We start from the raw sequence: 26,324 nt of genomic DNA, 5'->3' as shown, positions 1-26,324 counted from the left end.
AGCTGAAACATTGGGGCAGGGTGGGCTAGGACTGCCAGACATGCAAAGATATAACTTGGCCAATCTACTACGGGTTATACGGGATTGGCTTTATGACAGACACAACCCTTTTAGACAATCTCAAGGTGAGATTTATATTACATGCCCTAAAGACTCACCTCTCGGCCGACTTGTCATCCCATCTCTTAGTAATCCCGCTGGGCTTGGGGAGCAATTATGAAACAGTTGAAGCTTTCAGCTCACTGTACTCTGTTTCTCCCTATTTGAGGTAATTTAGGTTTCCAGCCGGTTATCTCCTCTGGTGCCTTTCGTTTTTGGAATGAGAAGGGCTTGAAACAGCTCCACCATGTCTTGTCGAGTGAGGGTACCATCTTATCCTTTCAATAACTCCAAACATGCTTTGGACTACAAGCGATAGATATTTTCCCATATCTACAATTGAGTCATTACAACCATTCCCTTAATACAATGGACCTAACTGGACAGGTGATAGATAGGGTGGATATCTTTTTCCACTCTGAGCATAGAAGAACATTTTTCTCTTTATTCCACAAGGGATTGCAGAAGTTAGATCACGGAATATGGGTTTCCGGTTTATGCGAGCATTGGGTACAAGAAAGTGGTTTTACTCTGCAGAGTAATTAATCTTCTAAAATGCTTCCATGAGATAAAAAGTTTAACCACCAACAACTACTTATGTGAAAAGCAGTTCAAATTTTTATATAGAGCATACATTTCTCAGCAAGTAGTATTCAAGACCCACATAGTCACCATGGCCCACTGTGTGAAATGTATACTGGATCTTAGCACACTGACCCACTTATTTAGGAGTTGCGCCAAAGTTTCACATTTTTTGTCTAAGATTTTAGGGTACATCAACAATTTGATGGGGGGAAACATTCCTTTACTTCCAGAACTCTTGTTGCTTGAAGTAGGTTTATCTAAATATGTTAGGAAGGTTGGGGAGAAACTTAGTATGGAAGTTTTTGGTTCAAGGGAAATATTCTATTTTGCTGACATGGAAAGATGCTGACCTGGACCGTTATGCATCCCTGCATCATGTCCAAAACGTGCCCCAATGGCTCAGGTACCTGCCATGAGCATGAGGTAGGACATGCCTTTGCCTCATGTCTCCCACCAACATTTAAAGAAAATTTTGTGCATACGTTCACTTTTATTTATTCTTTGTATTTATTACTTGCTTTATTGATTATGAGATTCACTCAAATTGGGATTATAACATATTAGAATAGCAGCATACAGAAGTTATTTACGCCTTTCCAATAAAAAGTTGTAAATAAAATATGAATAGCAACAAACCTCATACTACATTTCGACAACGTAAAGGTATACCTTTAGGAACTGACTTTAAATAGATTAAAATACAAACTAAGTTCTACCTGTAATGCAACAGAGATATTACTGACAAATTCAAGAAAATAAATAGCATAGCAAAAACATGTAATTGCAGCCGCATGTTTAACTTGTTTGAGATTGGCTATTTGAAGCTGCAGGCACAATTTAGCAATTTTAGTTGTCAGGTTTGGTGCTAGAGGCCTAACTGAAGATCCAGACTTTATTTACTGCTAGAAATGGGAGTAATGCCATATTTGTCAGAGCTAGTCTAGAAGGGAGTTCCAGAAAGTATCCACTGATAACATGAAGGATCTTTTACAAGTGTATGTTCTTTTGACGATGAAATTGTCATTGAGGTCATGCGTGACGATCTTAATGGTCTGGTGGTATGCATACAGATAGCTTTTCACTAAGATAGGTCCATATCCTCTTAAAGCCTTTAATATCAGTGTTATAGGATGGAAGTGATGTGGTCATGCAATAGGATGGAAGTATTGTGTTCACGCAATTTGCATCCTTCTATCATCAATGCAGTGTAGTTTTCTATTACTTGGAATTTGTGGAGGGCCTTATCTTTTAGATCCCTCTACAGTTTATGAGGTAATTCAGCCGAGTGGTTACCGTGGCATGGACAACTGAGCAAGCTTATCTTTTCAATGAGCAGGCTTACTCTCCAAAAGTTTTGTAATTGAAAATTACAACTCTTTATACATGCCCGGATTTGCAGAAGCATGTGGAGTTCTGATGCCTGTAAGACTCTGGGGCTTTTAACCTGTGTTTTTAAAGGGAGTTCATAGGTTCCAAATAGGGTTTTCAGGTCAGGAACTTTTTTTTGTACCCAGATAATCTCTATTTTGCTGGATTTTGTTTTTTGTCCAAGCACAGGCTGTAAGCATGTGCTTGGCTTATTTATAGCTGGTGGTGACTCTGGGTCATTGGCTGCACAAACTAGACATCACTTGCTTAGATATATGCTTTTAGGTTAAAGGTTCAAATCAACTGTGCCAGTAATTTGAGATATATATTGAAGAGAATAAGAATAGTATGGATCCTCGAGAACCCTACAATTTAGGAAAGATGGGGCTGACATGATGTCAGCAAAATATATGAATTGTTGCCTAACAGAATGGAACGGTACTAAGTTAGGACCTTGCCACTAAGGTTGGCTTCTGATAGACATGACAACATGATATTATGATCTAAAGTATCAAAGGCAGCAGGGAAATCGAGTAGCTGCCTGGCTTCTATCACAATATCTCAAGAGGCCATCCCAACTACACTGATTTCGTTCTGTGGCCTTTTCTGAATCTAGATTGATAAGGGTTCAGCTAGATTTCTTCTGTTAGCCAATTGTTCAGTTATGCTTTGATTGTTTTATTATTTTCCCTAGGAACCTATTTGACACCGGACAGTAGTATTCATGTTTGTCTGGATCCAGGTCTGTTTTTTTTGGGGGGGGGGGGGTTTGTTAGTGGTTGTACCAGATGATTTTTTTTTTCAGATCTGTAGTAAGCATGCCCTCAGAGGGAGGAATTAATTTGCAGTGACCAGGCTGTATAGCCCCCAGTTCCTAGCTTTATTAATTTGGACAGGCATGGATCAAGAGTGCAGGTTGCTGACATACAGCAGCTAGAGTCTTTCCAAAACCACTTTCTGAGATTGGGGTAAGTGATTTCCATAATTCTGATATACTGGCAGGGTCAAATTTATTTTGATCTCTGGGTGGGAGATGTCTTGATGGTGTTAATGGAGACCCTTCATTTTGTAGAACATACTGATGGAAAAAATACCAGAGGCCTCAAAATGAATTAAGGCTCTGAAGAAAGAAGAAGAAGCTATGGTGAACTATGGCCTAGTTTTGCAAAGCAACATATGAACTATGGCCTAGTAACACACACATTAGCAGAATCCAGGTGAAACGTCAACAAGTAAGTCACAGGATGGGCATGAGATAACAAGATGAAGGATCGGAGAAAGGGTATCTGTGAAGATAACAGATCTGAAAAAGGGTATCTGTGAAGAAAGTTTGTGCATATGAAGTAAGATAAGATCAAACGGGAACAAAGAGTAGCTGCACTTAGCAGCAAGGTTAACTGAAATCTTGTGGTTTGGGGACAAATAGTAGTTATCAATTAGCTTACAGAAAATGTATATAAAAAGAGCTTGCAAAAAGAAAAAATTAAGCAAACGTTCCAGACCTCGATGTGCTATGTACATGTTGTAAGTATACATTTGCTTCCTAAGTATAAATTTGCTTATACTCAGTATAATAAATATATTATTGTGTGATTTAAGACTTAGTCAGAGTTGTTATTACAAACAATTGGTGGATTGGATGCGGGCATTCGTCACATGTTTGCGGAAGCAACTCTGATTATTTCTTGGGAAGAGTAGAAGATTTACGTTCTCTTGGTGTGATTCCCTAGGGCCCAGATTGATCAACTGGGCCCAGGAGTAATCGTAATTAACGCCAAGAGTCCTGAGTAAATCGTGGTGATAGTTTAGAAAAGGCGCCTGAGGTTTTAACGCTGCAGCAATTGTTGTTTTTCTTGTATTTACTGTGTGGGTTGATATTCGCGTGTATATATTTTGTGTTCTTATTTTGTTTTGGTTACTATATACAGTTATATGTGCGTAGCCTAAGTAACCGACAGTTTAAAATGGTTAAAACACACCCCACCCCTAAAAGGGTCCCAGAAGGACAATTAGGACAGCCTAACATGTTACATACATTATATGTTAATAGTGATGATACATGTACGGCTGTCCAGCATGTAATTAATTTATTTCCATTTGAAAAAGACCTTATTAAGAAAACAAATGACAAATGGGGTAAATACTCTGCTAAAGATTCCTTTCTTTCCTGGCCCATGGAAGGATCTTTGAAACTTAGTCATTTATTGCCATTGTTAACATTCCTACAAGATAATAAAAAGAAAAATAGTCTAGAGAAACACCTGCATGTCTGGAATTTATTTTCAGTGACAGGTGACTTATATACAGCTGATAAAGAAATAAAAAAGAAAAATAAGGTTATAGATGAAATAGGATCAAAATCCCTAAATCCGCCCCCATATGTGACTACATGTGCCCTGCTGGAAGACAGTGATCACGAAATTTTAATGCCCATGCCCATACCAGCAGGCTATGGTCCGTTAAAAGGTCCTGTACAAAAGCCTAAACCCTTATATCCGGATTTGGAACAAGCAGCTAAATTTGAACGGGAAACTGCTGAGCTTTTCCCTGGAACAGATAACTTTAAAATTAAGGGATTAGTGCACCTGACACCTGCCGATGGCAAGGACTGTCAGCAATTACGGGCTGATGTGTTATCAGAAACCCCACAGAGTCGGTTAACAGAAACGGCTCAAGGGTCATCCTTGACACCAGAGATGATTAAAGAAAGGATTAAAACGAATGAGGAAGGTTCATATGGGGCTCCATGGTGGACCACTGTTAAGACAGAATTAGGCAATGCAAATATAAACACTCCTTGCCACCCAGAAGGGCCAGTAACTGAAGCACAGCTTGCAGAAATAAGGGAATTAATCGGCAAATATTGTACGGAGTCAGAAGATTGGGAATATATTCAGAAAGGTCTAGACATATGGTTAAAATGTATACAAGATTTAAACTCGCCACCTTTTAAGGGCATAAGAAATAAGAAAGATAATTTGGAGTGTCCTATCTTTCTAAGAGATAATGGGCAACAGCCACCCATTGCAGCTTATAAACCATATACACCAGTAGATATTAGTACGATTATACAAAAATTGCCTAGTATACATAAAGGAGCAAGGCTCTGGCTCGAGGCAATAGATACTAATACGGCCGGAACACATTTAGCCATAGGGGATTTTAAGGCGCTATGTGCAGCTTGCGGCATTAGTTTGCCACAACTCTCAGCAGTAAGCGCACGTCCACGGCTTATCACCCATATTGCCGATGGAATTCCTTTCCAAGGACAAGATAGGATAGATTTGGTAAATGCTTTAAATGTCCTGTATCCTACCAGCATAGATTTTACAGCCATCACCGCAGCCAAATGGGATGGCTTAACTGATTTTGCAATGCACTTGACAAAATGTATGGACATGTATAAGGCACAAACCGGACAGGATGCTGATATACAGCCAAACATCCCTGTATTTTTACATTTGTTCTATGCTACGTTACCTGCAAATATGCAGACTAATTTGAATAATGTTGTGGCACTTTCAACAAAAACATGGCCAGAGGTGAGAAACACTTTAATGCATTTCGCCTCAGTGCATTGCAAAATGATAAGAACTTCTAATAAAGAGCAACAGAAAATGGCTAGCAAATTAATGACACTACAGATAGCGGACTTAGAGGAGAAAAAGAATATGAAAACACAAAGAAATCAGGATACAGTAAACCTACAAGGCAGTGATATACAGGATTGTTATGTGATACAGGGTCCTCCGCGTACCCCGTATGCAGGAATATATCAGGGAGCATATCCCTCCTATATCCCCCGAGGTCGAGGGATGAGAAGGGGAAGGGGAGGAAGAGGTTTTGCACAAGGGATAATGAATAGACCGTCCCCTGATAGAAGAGCTCATGTGCAGTGTTGGAATTGCCAGTCATTTGGACACTATGCAACTGAATGCAGGCGATCAGGAGTCCCTGATCACACACAACAAACATTTTTACAGACACCGCCGGCGCTGACACCGCCGCCGCTTAACCAAACATTGCAGACACCACCGTTATCTGCACCAGATCAGTTACAGGCTGGCCAACAGCCCTCACAATTCCCTGTGTGGGGCCAAGGTAATTATTGACAGACTTCGGGGAATGAAGGAATAATGCAGGGTGATACTGTATTTTTACAGAATTCAGAGCCGTTTGTGCAATTATTAGTAGGTCCTCAGCAGGTTCCAATGCAATTTTTGATTGATACAGGCGCTACATCATCTGTTATTTGTGTTAAACCAAGCGCTGTAAAAAGATCCATTGAAACAAACACCACTATTGGCTTTGATGGCAAGCCCAGTAAAAAACATTTAACTGAATTAACCCCAGTAGTAATTAACACTACACAAGGTAAAAGAGAAGCTTCAGTTAAATTCTTAATTGCTGAACATTGCCCTGTAAATTTACTAGGACGAGACTTACTTACTCAATTTGGATTAACTCTCACCTTTAAAATCCCAGCATCTAAAAGCCTCCTTTCATTACTCACTTCAATAGGAAGTGAGGAGGAGAATGAAATCCCGGATGAATGGAAATGGGATCAACTACCTTTAGATTTATGGAGCACAGAGGAAGCTCCTTATGGTAGAGCAAAAACAGCTCCGGCTTATCGAATTAAAACAGTACCATTTGAGCTGGGACCAAATGTGAGCCCTTATCCAGTAAAAGAAAAATTAATGGAACCTACTATGAAACATATTGCTAGATTGTTAAAACATGGTATTATTGAAGAATCACAGTCACCCTATAATACTCCTTTGTTCCCTGTGCCAAAAGGAGAAAATGATGTCAGAATTGTTCATGATTTACGTGCATTGAATGATATAGTGATTCCACAATATCCAGTTTGTGCTAATCCTCTGACATTATTACAAACACAGCCCATATATAAGTTCAACTCTGTCATTGACTTATCTAATGCATTCTTTGCAATTCCTCTACATACTGCTTCTCGTGATCTAACATCTTTTGTATTAGGCACAAAAGCTTATCGGTGGGCACGGATGCCCCAAGGTTTTACAGATAGCCCGACTGTATTTTCAAAACAATTGAACAAGGATCTAGAGCAGTTCAGAAGTATTTTACCTAAATCAGTATCTTTATTTACATATGTTGATGACATATTGCTTTCTGCTGAAACTAAAATAGAATGTTGTGAATGGACATTTAAATTATTACAAAGGCTTGGTGAGGCAGGATATAAATGTAATCAACAAAAATGTGTATTAGCTAAGACTCAAGTAAATTTTCTAGGTCAAATAATATCCTCAGCTACTAAACACATAACAAAGGACCTACTGTTAGAACTACAGAAACAGGAGTTTCCCCAGAATTTAAAGCAATTACGAGGTTTATTGGGAACTTTTAATTACTGTCGACAATGGATACCAAGTTATTCAGCGCGCATTTCTCCTCTACTGAGACACTTACAGGTACCGGCTGGTACTGTTTCTAATGCGCAAATAAAATTGACTGAAGATGACGAAATGGTAATACAAGATGTATTACAGACTTTACTACAGGCTGAACCCTTAGGTACTGTAGACCCCAGGCTGAAAGTGCATATATGGGTCCGAGACATGGGAAACACATGGGCTGCTTTTGTAAATCAAGAAGATACACCGAAACAAGCAGTGGCATTTCTATCTGGATCCTATAGTCCAGTGGAAATGGCTCTACCTGAAATTCCAAAGTTATTAACTGCTATTGTCGCCGCTATTGGTAAATGGCGAGCTATGATGCCATATAGCTCGTTAATTTTACACTGCGCTCATTCAATACATCATTTGCTAACGACTAGTCAGGCTGCATTGACAGCAACCAGATTTGGTAAATATCAAACAATATTGACTGGCCAAGATATAGTAACAGCACCTCTCACGAAAGCTCAGAATAAGTTACTAGATTGTTTTTTTCCTAGTAATGTACAGAGACAAATTGAAAGAAAAGACATCCCGGACCTTTTACTGACCCAGTTTGATCCCCTTGACAAGGGACTAATATGGTTTACAGATGGGGCACAGAAAGACCAGCAAGCAGCGTTTGCAGCATTAAGTGTTACACCCAGTTTAGATATTATTACCAAAATACAGTATCAAACAGAGAAAGGTGTAACAGCACAAGAAGCTGAACTCCTTGCTGTAATAGCAGCTTTGAAATCTTCAGGAATAAAAGAGCACTGCACGATCTATACTGATAGTTCATATGTAGTTAGTTCTCTACAATACCATTTATTGAAATGGAAAAGAAGGGGAATGATTACTGCCACGGGTCAGCCCTTACAACATATCAACAACTGGAAACAAATACTGAACTTATTATCAAAAAGGGAAGGGGTTGGTTCTAAAACTGCTATAGTATGGACGCCAGCACATACTGGACATATGAGCTTTGAGGCACAAGGAAATGACCTAGCAGATAAAGCTGCTACAGAAGTGCTTACCGTGAAACTAATGACTATGCAAACACGGTTTAGCTCAGAATTAATGCATACTCCATATCCCATGCCACTTGACATACTCCATGAACAACCTAGTGGTGAGGAATTACAGAAATGGGTGACAATTGGATGTTATAAAAAAGGGAAAGAATGGCTCCACCCTAATGGAAAAAAATGTTTGACAACATCAGAAGTGTTGCGATACTTCTTTGCATGGCATGCAACCATGCATCTGTCTGCCACTGCACTATTAGCAGGCATACAAAGTAATCATTGGAACCAGAATCTTTATGCTTTAGCTGTACAGATAATTCATAATTGTTTAGTCTGTTCTACTCATATAGCTCGTCGAGGCCCAGCTGTGAGTCCTGGGAACTTGCCTATCCCCCAGGGACCAGGTTTGGAATGGCACATTGATTACACTGATATGATTGAAGCAGTTAAAGGAAAACGGTATGTATTGGTATGGGTGGATAGCTTTTCACATTGGATAGAAGCTTTCCCATGTACAAAAGAAACAGCTCATGTAGTTATTGATACCTTTTTACATAGAATTTTACCAGCCCATGGATGTCCGATCAAAATTGTATCTGATAATGGGACACACTTTAATAATCAAATTATGAATGAATTACAAGAGATCTGTAATATTATCCATCGACGTGTGTCAGTCTATAAGCCAACCTCGAATGGTTTGGTAGAACGATATAATGGAATATTGAAAACCAAATTGAGGGTATTGCTAGCAGCATTAAATAAAAACAAAACAAACAAATTATATACCTGGTTGGATGTATTACCATTGGCCTTAATGAATATACGGAATACGCCAGGTACAATCCATGAGATCACTCCATTTCAATTACAGACAGGACGGATTATGAATCCGGTGAGAATAAGACAAACTGATACTCAAGTAGAGTATTGGAAAAAAGTTCAGCCCCTAGTAGCCATGGCAGCAGATCTAATACAGACTGAATCGAAAAAGGTTCCTAAACAATCTTTTTGCGCTTCCTTTTCAGTAGGTGATCAAGTACTACGAAAGAATTACACCCACAAGACTTGGAAGGATCCGATATACGTTGGACCTTTCACTATCACAGACCTCAGCCATACTGCTGCTAAACTATCTGAACATTCCACTTGGGTACATTTGTCGGATATACGGACATTTAATCCGATACTATAATTGGACTGTTGCATTATCTTTTCTCTCTGAAGTAGACTGACGACTGCAGGAAATGAAAATGTTATGTTTACTAACCTGTTTATATGTACTAACGTATACATGGCCACTTGTTACTTCTTTCCCTCTCCAACAGGCCCCTGTTTCAGGATTAACAAATTTGTGGGTACAGACAATACAAGAATTAGTAAAGGCTCTTCCAGCAGATATTACGGATTGTATCGTCTGCACTCCACATCAAAAAGCCCATTCACATGTCCCAGCCATTTCCTTTCCAGTTCCATTACACCATATTTTAGGATTTAAAGATAATGGACAACACAATATGACCATAGATCCATTAGCAGGACAAACATGGACACAATATTTGGGTAATGCCAAACCTCCCCCACTTACAGCCGATTTACCAAAAAATGGTTTTCTTTGCCTTAGTAATGTTACTTCCCCGAACCCTATTCCTTGCAACTATACTTACTCCACATACAATACAACATGGATTATTCGTAAGGGAACCATCTTACCCAGCACCCCTTTCACTGACATTGTAATAAGCTGTAATTGCACATTTTCACATATTACTGCATCTCCTCCACCAGGTTGCCTCCCATGTATAGCAAATCTGTCCAAGATTGTACATGTAGTCACCGACACCCAATACATACGCACTTTCAATTCCACATACACTGTCTGTCCACGTCTGTGTGACCTCTTCAACATAGCAGACAATAACTGTTCATCTGAAAATGACTTATCTTTGGTTCCTTGTAGTGTATTAGGAAAATATAAATCTCCTTTTGTTTATGGCCCTTATGACAATAGCAATGATACCGTAATACAAAACTTTGCAAATCTTTATGTTGGACATTATTGGTTGTGTGATGGAATAGTCTTCCTCAAACTCCCAGCATACTATGAATTTTGTGTGTTAGTTACATTTAACTATTTTTCTCGAATTATTCCATTAAATCACCCTATGCATACCCGCTCCCGAAGGAGTGTTCCCTCAGCTGTCCCTGAAGATCAAGCAATCCAACTCTCATTGGATTATATTAACTCCACCTACCCTTTAACTAAAACTAGATTAGATGCATTAAGCTATACCTCATGGTTACCATTTGCCCAACCTGCAGTTGCAGCTGAATTGGGAATGGCCATTCGGCGACTACAATCTGTCCTCCATGTAGTCACGCATGAATTAGAGATTGCCCTTAAAGCCCTTCAAGACACGGTAGATGAATTAACTACTGTTTCTACATATAATCGACATGGTCTGGACTATATATTGGCTGCCCAAGGCGGATTGTGTACGGTACTTAATAGCTCTGAATGTTGTACAGTAGTGGTTAATCGCTCTCATATAGTTTACAACGCAATGCAAAAGATACAAGAACTGGCTAGACTTCAAGTTAGCGATTTTGAGGGAGGAATCTCAGTAACTTGGTGGGATTCCATAACCTCCTGGTTTTCTAACTTATCTAGTCATTTGAAGGGGATAGTAGGAGTTTTTCTTGGATTACTAGTTTTAGGTATAATGTTATGTTTTTGTATTCCATGTATTTGTTCAGTATTACAATATTGTCGACCAAAGATGCCAACACCAAAACCAGTAACCAATATGATAGCGTATAGCAATATAAACTTGAGAACTACTAGAATGATCCAAACCACAATCAGTACAGATGATAGCTGGGAAACGGAAAGTGAGAGCAGTTAAAAAGGGAGGTCCTAGGGAGGTGTCCACAGATACAAAGAAGAAAACCCTAGTCTCTATGCTGTTCCCCTGTGTGAAGAATGAAGACACCTAATGTGAGCCAGAGTCAATCTGGCTCAAGGGAGGATTGTAGAACATACTGATGGAAAAAATACCAGAGGCCTCAAAATGAATTAAGGCTCTGAAGAAAGAAGAAGAAGCTATGGTGAACTATGGCCTAGTTTTGCAAAGCAACATATGAACTATGGCCTAGTAACACACACATTAGCAGAATCCAGGTGAAACGTCAACAAGTAAGTCACAGGATGGGCATGAGATAACAAGATGAAGGATCGGAGAAAGGGTATCTGTGAAGATAACAGATCTGAAAAAGGGTATCTGTGAAGAAAGTTTGTGCATATGAAGTAAGATAAGATCAAACGGGAACAAAGAGTAGCTGCACTTAGCAGCAAGGTTAACTGAAATCTTGTGGTTTGGGGACAAATAGTAGTTATCAATTAGCTTACAGAAAATGTATATAAAAAGAGCTTGCAAAAAGAAAAAATTAAGCAAACGTTCCAGACCTCGATGTGCTATGTACATGTTGTAAGTATACATTTGCTTCCTAAGTATAAATTTGCTTATACTCAGTATAATAAATATATTATTGTGTGATTTAAGACTTAGTCAGAGTTGTTATTACAAACAATTTGTTATCAAAGGAGGAGGCAATTTCATTTGATGTTAGTTTAGATTTAAAGGAAAGATTCTGGTGTGGTGGTGGTTTTAGAAGGCCATTTACTATTTCAAATTTCCTGGTTTCGTTTAAGGCTTGTGCAATACAATGGAAATAGGTTGTTGGGGGTGGGGGGTTGAGGTGGGGAAGCCTTAGTCATATCCTTGTGATAGTTGTCATGCATAATTTCTATTGCAGCCTATCCCCTTCAAGAAATGGTTTCTGCAATTTTCTTTCTAGTTTTCGCCCTTAACATTTTAGGGCTCAAATATCTTGGAAGTACCAAGGTGAGCATCTTTTGAGGAAGGCAGAAACAATTTTAATCTGTGGTGTAATTTTGTCTAAGGCTTTTACTAAGTTTTCATTCATACCTTTACTTAGTCTATTACAGATAAAATGGCTTCTCATTCACAGGAGTGAATTCCATAGTATTAAGCAGATTTTATGGGATCTAAGATTTCTTGTTCCAGATCACTTTCAAAGATTTTGTCATGCTTGCCGGTCTGAAATCACTGCATAGGCAGAACCTGATCATTAAGTGATCAGTCCAGGACAGCAGAATTATTTTAATGTCATCTGCTTGATGTTCTGAATGTTCAACTCTCAGGTGGAAGATCTCAAGTCTTTGAACATTCTTGTTTCTGCAATTATAGTGTACATGTAGAATGTACTGCTTTGTGAGTCGTTTGAAAATAGCCCTCTTTGTGAGCACAAGTAGTGCTGAATCTAGGCTGAATAGCAATATGTGATACTGGAAGTGAAATTTCCCCACTGCAAATCTGAGATACTTTCTGTGACCTGAAAATATATCTATGTGGATATAAGCATCCTTCAGATCAAGGGAACATAGCTAATCCTCTTTTTTTTATGAAAGCAAATCAAAGTGTCCAGAGAATCCATCTTGAACTTTTCCTTTACTAGGAATCGGTACAAAGCCCTTGAGTTTATGATAGGATAGAGTCCATACTTGACACTTGACACTTGAAGAGGATCAGTGGCAGGTATCTGGGCCCTTGGAGGCTGTTGAAATTCCCAAAATTGATGAGCTTTTGAATACAGCAGTGGAAGCAGGCTGGATCACAAAAAAAAAACATCAAGTTTTGAAAGTTGATCATCCAATTTGTCCGGTCCTTTATACGGTGCCGAAGATCCATAAGTCACTTCAAAATTCATTGGGTCATCCTATAGTATCCTCCAAAGGATATTTGTTGGAATCCCTGTCCCAATTCATAGACATTTTTTTGAGATTTTTCATTCTTCTTCCAGGATACATTCGCGATTCTGCACGTATAATTTTCATATTGGAGACATATAGGGGGGGGGGGTCTCTGGAAAATTTGGTACTGGTAACTATAGACATAGCTGCCTCATATACTAACATCCCACAACAAAATGCCTTAGAAATAGTGGGAAACACCCTCCAAAAGAGAGAAGTACACAGTAGGGTTCTCAATGAGTTTGTGATACAATTGGCTACTATTGCATTACAAGAGAATTTTTTTTTCCTTTGACGGTGTATTTTAACAACAAATAAAGGGAACAGAGATGGGAGCCTCTATTGCACCAGATATAGCAAATCTTTATGTAGGGAATTTTGAACAGAAGTGGCTTCCTTCTTGCCCTTTTCATATGTACATCGGTTTATGGAAGCGGTACATTGATGATGTTTCATGATATGGAGTGGGACCAAAGAAAAACTAGAAGAATTCTTAGTATGGTTGAACATTTGAGTTATGAATTTACAGTTCACTTCTGTTCATAGCACAAGCACAGTAGCTTTTTTTGGACATACAAATAAATTTACAAGAGAGTGGTTTTGAATTTAGTATCCATCGCAAAGAAACAGACCATAACAAGTTATTGCATTACACCAGCTGTCATCCGAAACATTTTAGAGATAACCTCCCAGTGGGACAGTTTTTGAGGGTTTGATGCCTTTTTTCCTCAGTGGACGAATGTAAGAAACAAGCCATTGATATGAAATGCAGATTTGCGAAGAGGGAATACCCGATCCAGGTCATCAAGAGGGTTTGTAAGTGTTGTGTCCGTCGTTGTCCGACGTCTCTGCTCCACCCACCTTACCTCATTGGCGACTCCCTCCGGGGTTGATGGAAGGCTAGCTGCTGCGGCGTCTCCAGGCCGTCCTCCTCCGGCGTTCCCGGACCGACGCTGCAAGCCGCCATGTTGACCAGATGCCTAAGGGCGCGCGGCCTGACTGATGTACCGGCGTTGGCGCAAACCTCAGGGCCGTCCCCCTGAGATAACGTCATCAGCTCCAGATATTTAAGATCTCAGTTTTCACTAACAAGACGAGTTAGCAAGGGATAGGTTTACCTAGCTTCCTCCAGGTCGCTGCGGATGTGATTCGCTCTCCGCAACCCTAGCTACTCTGCTTCCTCGGACTTCACTAGAGGTCCCTCTCATCGAGGGGGCCTCGTTCTCTCTTTTTCTTTTCAGGTCGCAGTCCGGAACCGGTACTCGCTTCTCAAGGGCCCACGTCCCGGACCAGCTCCTGAACACCACTTCTGCTAAGAAGTCATCGCTGCTTACAACATTAGTGAGTTTCCGTCGCTCTCTCAGAGCTTTCCCTGGAACCAGGTACTCGCTCCTCGAGGGCCTATTGCATTCCAACTCCTGAGCTGCCTCAAGAGACTATGGTGTGAGTGTTATCATCAAGGACTTGTTTCAGAACTCTGCATATCCTATCTACTCACTTTCTTAGTTTCTCTACAGCTCAGCCACCTTGGGATCACTGTTCCAATACCTGAGAGACTACAGCCCAGCCGGGCACTTCCATCTCACTACTGCCTCCTTTGGTAGTTTAATATATTGCTTACTAAGAAGTCTTTGTTGCTTATAACATCAGTGAGTTCCTATCTATCTCTCAGAGCTTTCCCTGGAACCAGGTACTCGCTCCTTGAGGGCCTAATGCATACCATCTCCTAAGCTGCCTCAAGAGACTATTGTGTGAGTGTTATCATCAAGGACTTGTTCCTTAACTCTGCATGTCTTGCCTACTCACTTTCTTAGTTTCTCTACAGCTCAGCCACCTTGGGATCGGTTCCAGTACCTGAGGGACTACAGCCCAGCCGGGCGATTCCAGCTCACTACTGCCACCTCTGGTGGTTTAATATATTGTCTAATAAAAGAACTAGTTTCTCCTACACTAAGCCTGACCAGTGGTCCCTCTCGGGAGCTCCCCCGAGGGCGTGGTCACCTGCCACTGGTCCAAGGATCCACCCACAACTATTCTAAACAATAACAGATTGCTATCTCCAGCAACTCCGTTAATAACAGACTGCTACTCTCAGCTTTAACAACAGAGCTCTAATAACAGTAAGAGAGCCTGGTGGGTCAACCATCAGCTTCTTTTTCAAACCTCGACCAAGGACACAGATCAAAAATGGATCTGTGTTTTACCTTTTACCAACCAACGTAAGCTTTGTATCAGAAGTACTGGCAAGTGTTTAGTGTGCATGAGACATTTCAAGTTCCCCACCACCATCTCCTGTTTGCCATGAGGAGGACTAGGAATTTACAAGACCAGCTAATACACTCTACACATACCACATTGGACCCTGTAGGTCAGGATCTTTTTCCTGAGGGACACTGTTTGTGTACAGTGCAATATCTGCAGATTAATGGTTCAGGGACAGGCACTATTACCACATCGTAAACTCTACAAATTTCATCAACATTTGACATGTACCATAGAAGGGGTGGTCTATGCACTGTGGTGTTCCTGCAACAATCTACATAGGAAGAAGACATGAATGTTCAAAACAAGGATACAGGAACATCTTAGTTGTTTACATCATTCAAAAAGAAGCTCCCTTGGTGACCCATTGGATTGAAGCATCCCACACCATTGAAGAAGTACGAGCAGCTATTCTTGTAATTGCAACATCCCATTTAGAGGCAGGGATTTTGATTTGAATCTCCTCCAGCTGGCTCATCAGTTCATTTTCAAGTGGAGCACTGTTAACCCGCGTGGGTTGAACAAAGATCGATTGGTCTGTCTTATTAATCACATTCTTTAGATGTTTTAGAATTCTAATACATTTTCTGGGTCCGAGTATTTCTCCAGTAAGCCCCTTTAGGTTGGTCAATATGTGGATGGAAATTGATTTGTTACTTTTTTTTTTTTTTACAATTGTTTCATCTTTTCTGAACAATTTAATTTCTTTTCAAACTTTATTTTGTTTAAACTGTCAAAAAAAATGTTTCCCCTCAGTATTCACATACGGGCGGATTTTAAATGCCCTGCTCACGTATATCCGCCCGGATTTACGTGAGCAGGGCCCTCGCGCGCCGGCGCGCCTATTTTGCATAGGCCGCCGGCGCGCGCAGAGCCCCGGGACGCGCGTAAGTCCCGGGGTTTTTTAAGGGGGCGTGTCGGGGCGGGGCCGAATGACACGGCGTTTCAGGGGCGGGACGCGGCGGCGTTGCGCCGGCCCGGGGGCGTGGTCGAGGCCCCCGGACCAGCCCCCGGGTCGGATGACGGCACGCCAGCAGTCCGCTGGCGCGCGTAGATTTACGTCTGCTTCTACCAGGCGTAAATCTAGGGATAAAGGTAAGGGAAGGTTTTAGATAGGGCCGGGGGGGTGGGTTAGGTAGGGGAAGGGAGGGGAAGGTGAGGGGAGGGCAAAAGAAAGTTCCCTCCAAGGCTGCTCCGATTTCAGAGCGGCCTCGGAGGGAATGGAGGCAGGCTGCGTGGCTCGGCGCGCGCAGGCTGCCCAAAATTGGCAGCATTGTGCGCGCCGATCCAGGATTTTATAAGATATGCGCGGCTATGCGCGTATCTTATAAAATCCAGCGTACTTTTGTTTGCGCCTGCTGCGCGAACAAAAGTACGCGATCGCGCTCTTTTTTAAAATCTACCCCATAGTTTTTTTTCAATTCCAAACCTGTATTTAACATTATATTGGTTTTTGTGCTTCAAGGGTAAAGTGTTTTTGCAAATTTCTGTATTGGAGGAAATAGAGCATAATATTGTTAAGCTCAATAAAGTTTAGTGCCAGACTCCGGATAAAGCAGGGTGCTTGTCTCTTTAAATCAGGACAAATGAGGAAATGCTGTCAGATGCTGAAATCATGGCAGCGGGTTGCTTGGGCTGCCTTTAAGCCAAAATCTTTGTTTAATGTTCCCTAGCCATTAGTAATATGGAACTTGGAGAGAGTTTTAAGAACTCTTTTGCACTTTATTCGGACTTTTAACTGCCTTATAAAGTTGAAGGAAACCTTAAGAAGTTACTTGCATCTCTTTAAGACTTTTAAAATTGAATCAAAAAATTACCAAAAAATTAAAAATAGTATACATCTTGAGTCAAGACATAGCCTTATAAGTGGCATGTGTCTTTCTATTTAGATACCAGACAAACTATATAGCAACAAAAACATTTGCACTTTTTTTGTTGGTTTTGTGTTTACATAGTATTTTTAGGGTGTCTTTAGATTAGAGGCATGTGTCATTCTTTACACAGTACATAAAACAAAAAACAGCCTTAGCACATGAATACCTAGTTTGTTGAGAGGACTCCATTATTGTCTCATTAACAGAAAAAGAATTCTGTTATTAGATGAATGAGGTAGAATGGATAAATATGTCAATACAAGGACAAAATACAGACAAGGTGATAGGAAAAGTGAAACAAAGACGGTATAATATCATTTCACATAAATATGCTGAGTCAGCTTGTTTTCTTCAAAGTACAAGCTGCTTTGGAAGAGAAATTGTAAAACTAAAGGCAAGCTGCTATATGTATTAATGGTAAACGTTTTAACAACTTGAAAAAAGGAATATAGCCACTTAAATGGTGTATAGCAAAACTCAAGAATACTATATATAAGTTCACAAAATGAAAGTGGTATTCTTGAATTATAAGTAAGAGTATCTCACAATAAGCCTCCACTATCTCATCCTGCATTTCATCCCTCCTTATCTGATTCACAATCCTAGAAGAGATGTACAGGGGGGGGGGGGGAAGTTGCTCTGAGAAGTAGAACTGACATTTCACTAAGTCATGAGGAAAACCATGAGGAGAGGGTGCATGCTTGTAGAAGAGCCTGCAAGCAATCAGAGGATCAAATTCCTATGTACAATAAAATGTCTATTCAGTTGCTCACAGCAGTGGACCACACACCTTTTCTAGGCATAAATCAGCTGGGTGGGGTATACAGAGGCAGGGGGAGAATTAATGTCTCACAAGTTGTTTTGTGTTATTTGTTTAAGATTGCTGTATAGAACATAAAAATATGGTTATGTGTGCCACAAATTTGTGATAGCATTTATATTAGTGAAAGAAAAAAGTTTTGATTGATTGATGATAAACTGTACCTGTATCAGTAACTAGTTTGGTTAAGGAGGCTATTAGTAAATGAATTGGAGCTCCCTATAATGTGTGGCTTTGGAAAGGGTGGGTAAGGGAGGGTTTGGTGTTCTGGTATGAGGCAATATTATTCTGTCATAATGAAGTGTCAATCAGTGAGCTCAATAAGGTTTGTACATTGTCTGTTAAAAATTAATACAAGATTTAAACATAAATAGTAAATAAGCATGGTAAATATCTACAGTTCTTTGTATGTCTTCAAACCCTTTTACATTTTTCACATTCTGCTTTCCAAAAAATACAAACTAAAATGTATTATTAAAGTAGGAGTTTGTTTCATCGATCTACTTAATATACGCTACACTTTCATCATGAAAGAAAAATTATACACATCTGAAAAGTAAGAATAAAGATCCAAAAAGTCTAGATTATATAAGTCTTCACACCCATTGACTCTATTTGGTGAAAGTCCCTTTTGCAGCATTAACAATCATGAGTCATTCAGAATAATTGTCTACCAACTTTGCAAAGCAAGATGGTGTCAATTTTGCCTATTCTTATTGGCAAAAGAACTCAAGCTTTTTCAAGTTGGATGGAGATAATCTGTGGATTACAGTCCTCAAGTCTTCCTACAGATTTTCTATTGGATTCAGGTCTGGGCTTTCATTGGGCCACTTAAGGACATTTATTTTCTTCTTGCTGAGTCATCAACGCTTTTGCTTTGTGCTTAGGATCTCTGTCCTGCTGAAAGATTTCCTCCAGGATCTGCCTATACTTTGCACTACCCATCTTTCCCTTGATCTTCACAACTTCTGCTACAGCATGCTTTACTGTAGGAATGGTATTAGCAGGGTGATGTGCTGTATTTGTTTTATGCCACAAATATTGCTAAGCAGTGAGAGCAAAATTCCACTTTAGTCTTATCAGATCACAAAACCTTCTCTCGCACATGCATGCAGTGTCCCTTAAGTGTTTCCTTGCAAATGCTATTCAGCATATCATTAGTAGTATCGTTTTTCTTGCCACCATCCCATACAGACCATGTCTGTGGAGTAACTGTGACCTGCCGCATCGGTTTCCTTAACATGTTGCTATTTATTTATGACACTTATACCTCTGTGTGATCAATGCAGAGTACAATCAACATGAAAAGTGGGCCAAACTAGCTGAAAATTACCCATCAAACCAAGACTACTGGTGGAAATCTTTATTGTTCTTAAAGTCTCACAGAACCAGGTTTGTCCTTTAAAGGTCAACTCTCCCATATGTTTCAAAGTGACATCTTTGAGCAGGTGTTCCGTTAACAAATAAAGTGGCCTCACCTGAAACATCAGTAGCATGTTTCATGATGATTATAAGGGATATTCTTTGACAGTACTGGGTGAGGTTCTTGAAATCACTGGCCAGTTTCAATGAACGAAAAACGGTATAAATTTGAAGACAAAAATGTTAAATGAAACGACGTGCTTTACAGTGAAGATATAACAGTCTGAACACTTGGCTCAACAGTTTGAAACCCAGCACAGTAATCAACAGTAATGCCAAAACAAATATAAAAATTAAACATTTCCTTAAGCTTTTATCTGGGTAAAATACCAGCATGAATCAAAATCCCAAAAGAAAGCAAACAATTTAAGAGTTTGGAGGACAACTAAAGGATGGAAGCCAAGGGCTGTTGATCTTCTTAATTTGAAATTGAAGCCCATATGGCTCCAGCAGTTGCACAAGCTCGCTATTGTTCATGCACAAAAAGATTTCCTCAAAGCTTTTAAAGATTTTAAGGTGATGCACATAATAGGGTCACATGACCATGCATGCACCTCCATTGTAGCTGCTTATCTTTAGAAAATAAAAAATTGATGTATATTAAATTATGTTTACATTTTAAGAATGCTACATCAAATAAAATGAATATAAAAGGATCCCTTGGTGCGAGACATAACCATGAGCTCAAAATTGGTCAGGAAAAAAGTCAGTGAGGATTAAAGAAAGGTAGAATTAAATGGCAAGACAATCAGTTACAACAAATGAAAGGATTTTGCAAACAAGTAAGACATTATAACAAAATTAATTCAAAGCCCCCAACAGATGAAAAGCTCTAGATGTATTTGAATGAGAAATAAATTATTCCTTGTGTACTACTAAAACTGGAACAAACCAAATTTACAGCCACCATAAAAGGAAAGGGGGAGAACAGACAGATAAATACAAAATTTCTCTTAGAACATTTACATAGGAGAAAAAAAAAAGCAGACAAACCTGTCCAGTAATTTTTCCCAGTACAGTCCACAATGCTTGCCCTTCATTTCGCAAACTGCTATTCAAGTTCTGCAGTTCATCTAAGGACTCACACAGCTAAATAAAAGAAAAGATCATTACTCACAAATGTCATCTGTATTACAAATATCCATTTCTATGATATAATTAACTATGCGCAGACCAATATTTATTTTCTTCTAGTTATATAAAACTGAAAAAGTTCAAAAGTTAATGCAACCAAGACATAAATATGGGCAGGAAAAAAACATTCTAAAGCCTTGGGAGATATTAACATTTCCCCATTTGCATAAACATATATGCTTACACAGAGTGGCTGTTTAAAATCTATACCATCTTCAACATTTTTTATTTTCTGTTTCATCAGTACATCAGACTTGCATGAATTTAAGAGAGAACATACCAAACACTTCAGGACCAAAAAATGTTATTGGAGGACAAAGCATACAGTATATGTAACCAAAAAACCAAACTGAAAACCAACAGTTGGATAAGCCTGCAACCCTTTGAGTCAATACTTGGTGAAAGCACCTTTTGCAGCAATTACAGCTGAGAGTCTGCTGGGATAGGTCTCCACCAACTTTGCACACCTGAATTTTTCAATATTAGATTATTCTTAACAAAACTAAGTTCTGTCAACTTCCTTGAGGATCGTTGATGGACAGCAATCTTCAAGTCATGCCCCAAATTTTCTATTCAATTAATATGAGGACTCTGACTGAATCACCAGAATATTTAGCATTTTGTTGTTCAGCCACTCCAAAATCATCTTGGCTATGCAAATTGGGTCACTTGTCACCTTAATGGTGAACTTCTATCCCAGTTTCAGCTTTTATGCAGAGGAAAGCAGGTTTACCCAAGGAATTTTCTGTATTTTTTTCCATTCCCTGTCCCTTCTATCCTAACAACTACCCCAGTCGCAACCAATGAGAAACATCCCCATAACATGATGCTGCCACAAACATGCTTTACATGATGTTCTCTGGGTGATGTGCTGTGTCGGGTATGCAACACACAACACTTTGCATATGACTAAAGTTCTTTCAGTTTTGTCAGACCACAAATCTTTTTGACACATGGCTACAGTATCCCCTTAGCATACTTCTAATCCGGATTCAAGGTAGGTTTTCTATAGTAAAGGCTTCCTTCTTGCTACTCTACCATACAGGCCTGATTTCCAGAGTACTCGGGATAGTATCACATACACATTTTGACCAGTCTGGGCCATGAAAGCCTGTAGCTTGCAAAATCGCCATTCACCTCTTGATTGCTTCTCTGAACAGTCTTCTCTTTGCATGGTCATTCAGTTTGGAGGGTCAATCTTATCTAAGCAGAGGCTTGGGGGTACCTTCCACTAACTAATCATCTTGACCATACTCTGAGGAGTATTCAAGGATCTGTAATTTATTTATACCAATTCCCAGAAATTATTTGATTTATATTCTTTTTGGCACTTCAAAGCAGATTACATTCAGGTACTGTTGGTATTTTCCTGTCCCCAGAGGACTTACAAACCTTTTGTACCTGAGGCAAGGAAGGGTAAAGTGACTTCCCAAAGCAACAAGAAGCAGTAGTGGGATTTGAACCCTGGATTCCCTGATTTGTAGCCTGCTGCTCTAACCACTAAGCCACTCTTCCACTTCCTTTTAAGAACATAAGAAAAGCCATGCTAGGACAGACTAAGGTCACAAGTACCCATCAAATCCAAAACAGTTAATCTATTTCTCATATCTCATTCCCAGGAGTAAGTGCTGGCTTTCCCAAGTCTACCTGGCTAATAGCTGTTTATGGACTTTTCTTTCAGAAACTTGTCCAATCTTCTTTTCAAACTCATTAAGTTAGTTGCCTTGACCACGTCCTCCGGCAACAAATTTTATACCTTGGGGTTTTTTTATTTAACTGATTTATAATCATTACAATCCAAACTACTTAGCAGGTTACAATTAACATACACAGTAGTCATAAGACAATACAAAAGCAAAATACTGGGTATAATAAATTAAAATAGAATACAAGAAAATTAAAAGCAGAATACATTAACACGAAAAAAACAAAAAGCAGCATAGAGCTAAAGGAGTATATCATCTATTACCTTCTATAAATAAAGTATTGTTTTTAAATAAATAAGCCTGTTCCTTCACATTAACCTGCAACCATCTGGGGGTTGCAGACATTTAATGTTAACTCAAGTGAGAAACTGTAGTTAGGAATTAACCTTGTTATATTTAATAAATTCCTGCATCTCTCATGTAACAATGGGACCTTTTTTGCAATGCATTCTGAGAGTACCCTCAATCCGGGTCACTAGCTTCATGAAAATGTATAACTGCATTCAGGGGTCATGGCCTGGTTTCGCCTCACTGCATCTCTAAATTTCCTTAACAATGGGAATTAATGTGCTGAGCAAAAGCAATACTTCCTATGATTTGTTTTACATCTACCAGTTGCTAGTTTCATGAAGTTCCCCTATTCTTAGTGCTGTCTGAAAGGTAAATAACTGTTCCTTATTTACCCATTCCATTCCAATCATGATTTTATAAATTTTAATCATGTCCCCTCGTAGTCGTCTCTTTTCCATGCTAAAGAGCCCTAATCTGTTTAGCCTTTCTCCATAAGAAAGGTTTTCCATCTCCTTTAACATTATTGTTGGTGGAGGGTGGGGGAAGAATCCCAGATGGCAGCATGAGGCAGACACAGTTCATTTCAGCTCTGGTTTACCTGGTTTCTTCGTTGGATTCCTAAATCAATCATGCCGGATTCCTAAATCAATCATGTCACATAAGAGGAAGGGTAGAGTGAGGATTTTCCCCTCTGAACCTTCACTCCCCTCGGACCAATGTGTCATCACGGACTTCGTCATCTCTGCCCCAGAAACTATGCGGGTAAGCCTCGCTGGCAGAACGGGAAAAGGAGGAGAGCCGTTCTCGCATGGGGAAATCTCTCTTACGCCGACAGATCCTAAGACTCCGCTGTTATCTGCTTCCTCGCGTGGGGCCGCCACCATTGGAATATCAGAGGACTATGCTGTCCAATACCAGTCAGAGGGAGTCTACGGTCCCCCGCCGGCTGGAGGGTCTTTTGAAGACTCACCGCGGGTTATAGTACCCGTGGGTGAAGGTGCAGTTGGTGGAGCCCAATCCCTGGCCCTCCCTCATGAAGGGAAAGTTATGCCTGGTTTTGTATCACCTGGTGACAGACTCGCACTCAGACCCTCCATAGCCATTACCAAACCAGCAGTAGTAACTTTAGAATCGCTTTGGGATTTGATCGTGGGACTCACACTGGTCTTCCAGGATCAGTTTCAGTGTTTGGACAATGTCTAATCAAAACTGGACTCTGTGGCTGAAGACCACCAGCAGATATTACAGGAACACTCTCTGTCTATTCAATCGCTGGGAAATATCCAGAACCTTCAATCTGTGAATGCCTCAATGATTCATGAACGTTTTTCCACTCTTAGGAGGTTGGAATCATTGGAAAACTATTCTCAACACTTGAATTTGAGGCTAATCAATTTCCCTAAAATTTCTGGAGAACTTTTAATTGCTATATTGAGGAAGTATTTTTTGGATATATTTCAAATTCAGTCTGATAAAGTTCCTGCTCTAACTAAATATATATTTCTTCCATATATGCAGAATATGGATCAATCTCAATCTTCTAATGTAGCAGATTTGTCTAATTTACTGCTTTTCTGGAGAATTCATCAGAAGAAGTGATTGATAGATCTACGCTTCTGATTTCCTTCTATTCTCAACAAGATCTGAGTCTAGTCATGAAACATTATTTTCAGCATTTCAATGTTTCTTTTCATGGGGGGGCCTAGTACGGATTTTTTCCTGACTTGGCCAAACATAACCAATAGCAGCGTAAAGCTTTTTTGAATATGCGCCAAGATGCCTTGGCTATTGGCTCTAGTTTCCTTCTCAGATATCCATGTAAATGTGTTCTCAAGATAATTGCTAATACCTTTATTTTCTTTAGTCCAGACCAGTTCTTGGACTTTCTGGAGACCAAGAAGAATGCCCGTTTAGCCACCCAAGAACCTTATTAGGTTGATCTTTACTAATCTTATGGGGTTCTATTTCGCTGCCTTTACTTATGAATTTACTGTACTTAAATTCTCCTCCTTATAAACTTTCTAATCTTCCCCCTTTGGATTTGTGTTTCCATTTAGGAGAATATAATGCTGCTTAATTGTGAATTTATGTTTTTCTTCTATATATTTTTTTAATTTTCTCTCCAATGTTGCTGTACAAAGTGTATTTGCTTTGTATCATTTCTAAAAGCATAAATTTAAAATTTAAAAAAAACATTGTTGCCATTCTTTGTACGCTATGTCTTTTTAGAGATGGGACCACCAGAAGTGCACATAATACTCATGGTGCAGCCACACCATGGTTTTATACAAGGGCAGTATGGTATTCTCAGTTTATACTCTATTCCTTTCCAAAAAATTCCTAACATTCTATTTCCCTTTTTGACTGCCAATGCACACTGAGCCGAATATTTCAAGGTATTGCCCAAAGACTCCAAGGTCCTTTTCCTGGGTGGTGACTCCTAACATGGAACCCAGCATCATATAACTGTAGCTGGGGTTATTTTCCCTTACATGCATTACATTGCACTTGTCCACATAAAATTGCATCTGCTATTTAGAAGCCTAGTTTCCTAGTCTCACAAAGTCTTTCTGCAATTCTTAATAATCCACTGCTATTTTAACAATTCAAAACAATTTTGTGTCATCTGTAAAAAGTACAGGTCTTCATACAGACCCCCAGGGCACTCTATTAATGACTTTTCTCCATTTGCAAAACTAAGCATTTAGTGCTATCCTCTGTTACTGTCTTTTATAGAATTACCAATCCACAACAATACATTGTCTCTGAACCCATGAACCCCCAATTTCCTGAGGAGTCTTTCATAAGGGAATTTAACAAATAATGCCTGAAAATCGAAATACATTATATCAACCGGCTCACCTTTATCCACATGTTTATTTATATCCTCAAAAAAACTAGGAATTTGGAAAAGCAAGACTTCCCTTTGCAAACATTATATTGACTCTCCTCCATTAAACCATGTTAATTTGGTCAGTAATTTTGTTTTTAAGAATAATTTCAACCATTTTGTCTGACACTAACATCAGGCTCACTGGTCGCTAGTTTCCCGAAACACCCCAGACCCCTTTTTAAAACCTGTCATCACATTGGCCACTCTCCAGTCTTATGGTACCGAGATCATTTTAAATAAGTCGCAATAGATATGCAATTTCATTTTTTAGTTCCTTCACATTTCTGAGGTGAATACCATCTGGTACAGGTGATTTGTTATTCTTTATTCTGTCAATCTGAGTTATGTCCTCCAGTTTTACACTGATTCCATTTGGTTGCTCAGATTCAACATTATCAAAACATGTTTCTGCTGTGGTTCTGACCCCAACATCCCCTTCAATAAAGACAGAGGTTAAGAATTCATTCAGTTTTTCTGCTATTTCCTTGTCCTCCCTGACCACCCATTTTGCCTCTGTCAGCTAGCGGCCCAACAGACTCCTTCACAGAAGTTTAGCTTTAAAGAATATAATTGAAAAAA

At 39.5% G+C, this 26,324-nt stretch overlaps 1 protein-coding gene across 10 annotated transcripts in view; it reads right to left on the bottom strand.

Annotated features, from left to right (window-relative positions):
• Positions 1 to 26,324, bottom strand: part of PHF14 (PHD finger protein 14) — a 1,104,121-nt gene that overhangs the window by 771,170 nt on the left and 306,627 nt on the right. For all 10 annotated transcript variants that reach the window (XM_029588971.1, XM_029588965.1, XM_029588970.1 and 7 more), the window contains one exon: positions 20,715 to 20,810. In XM_029588971.1, the coding sequence (XP_029444831.1) occupies positions 20,715 to 20,810 (96 nt within the window). The remainder of the gene's footprint in view (positions 1 to 20,714; positions 20,811 to 26,324) is intronic.

Source organism: Rhinatrema bivittatum, chromosome 2, assembly GCF_901001135.1.
Source record: "Rhinatrema bivittatum chromosome 2, aRhiBiv1.1, whole genome shotgun sequence".
NCBI classification, from domain to species: Eukaryota; Metazoa; Chordata; class Amphibia; order Gymnophiona; family Rhinatrematidae; genus Rhinatrema; species Rhinatrema bivittatum.
Note: the sequence above shows the minus strand (reverse complement) of the source record. Positions and strands in the feature narration are given on the sequence as shown.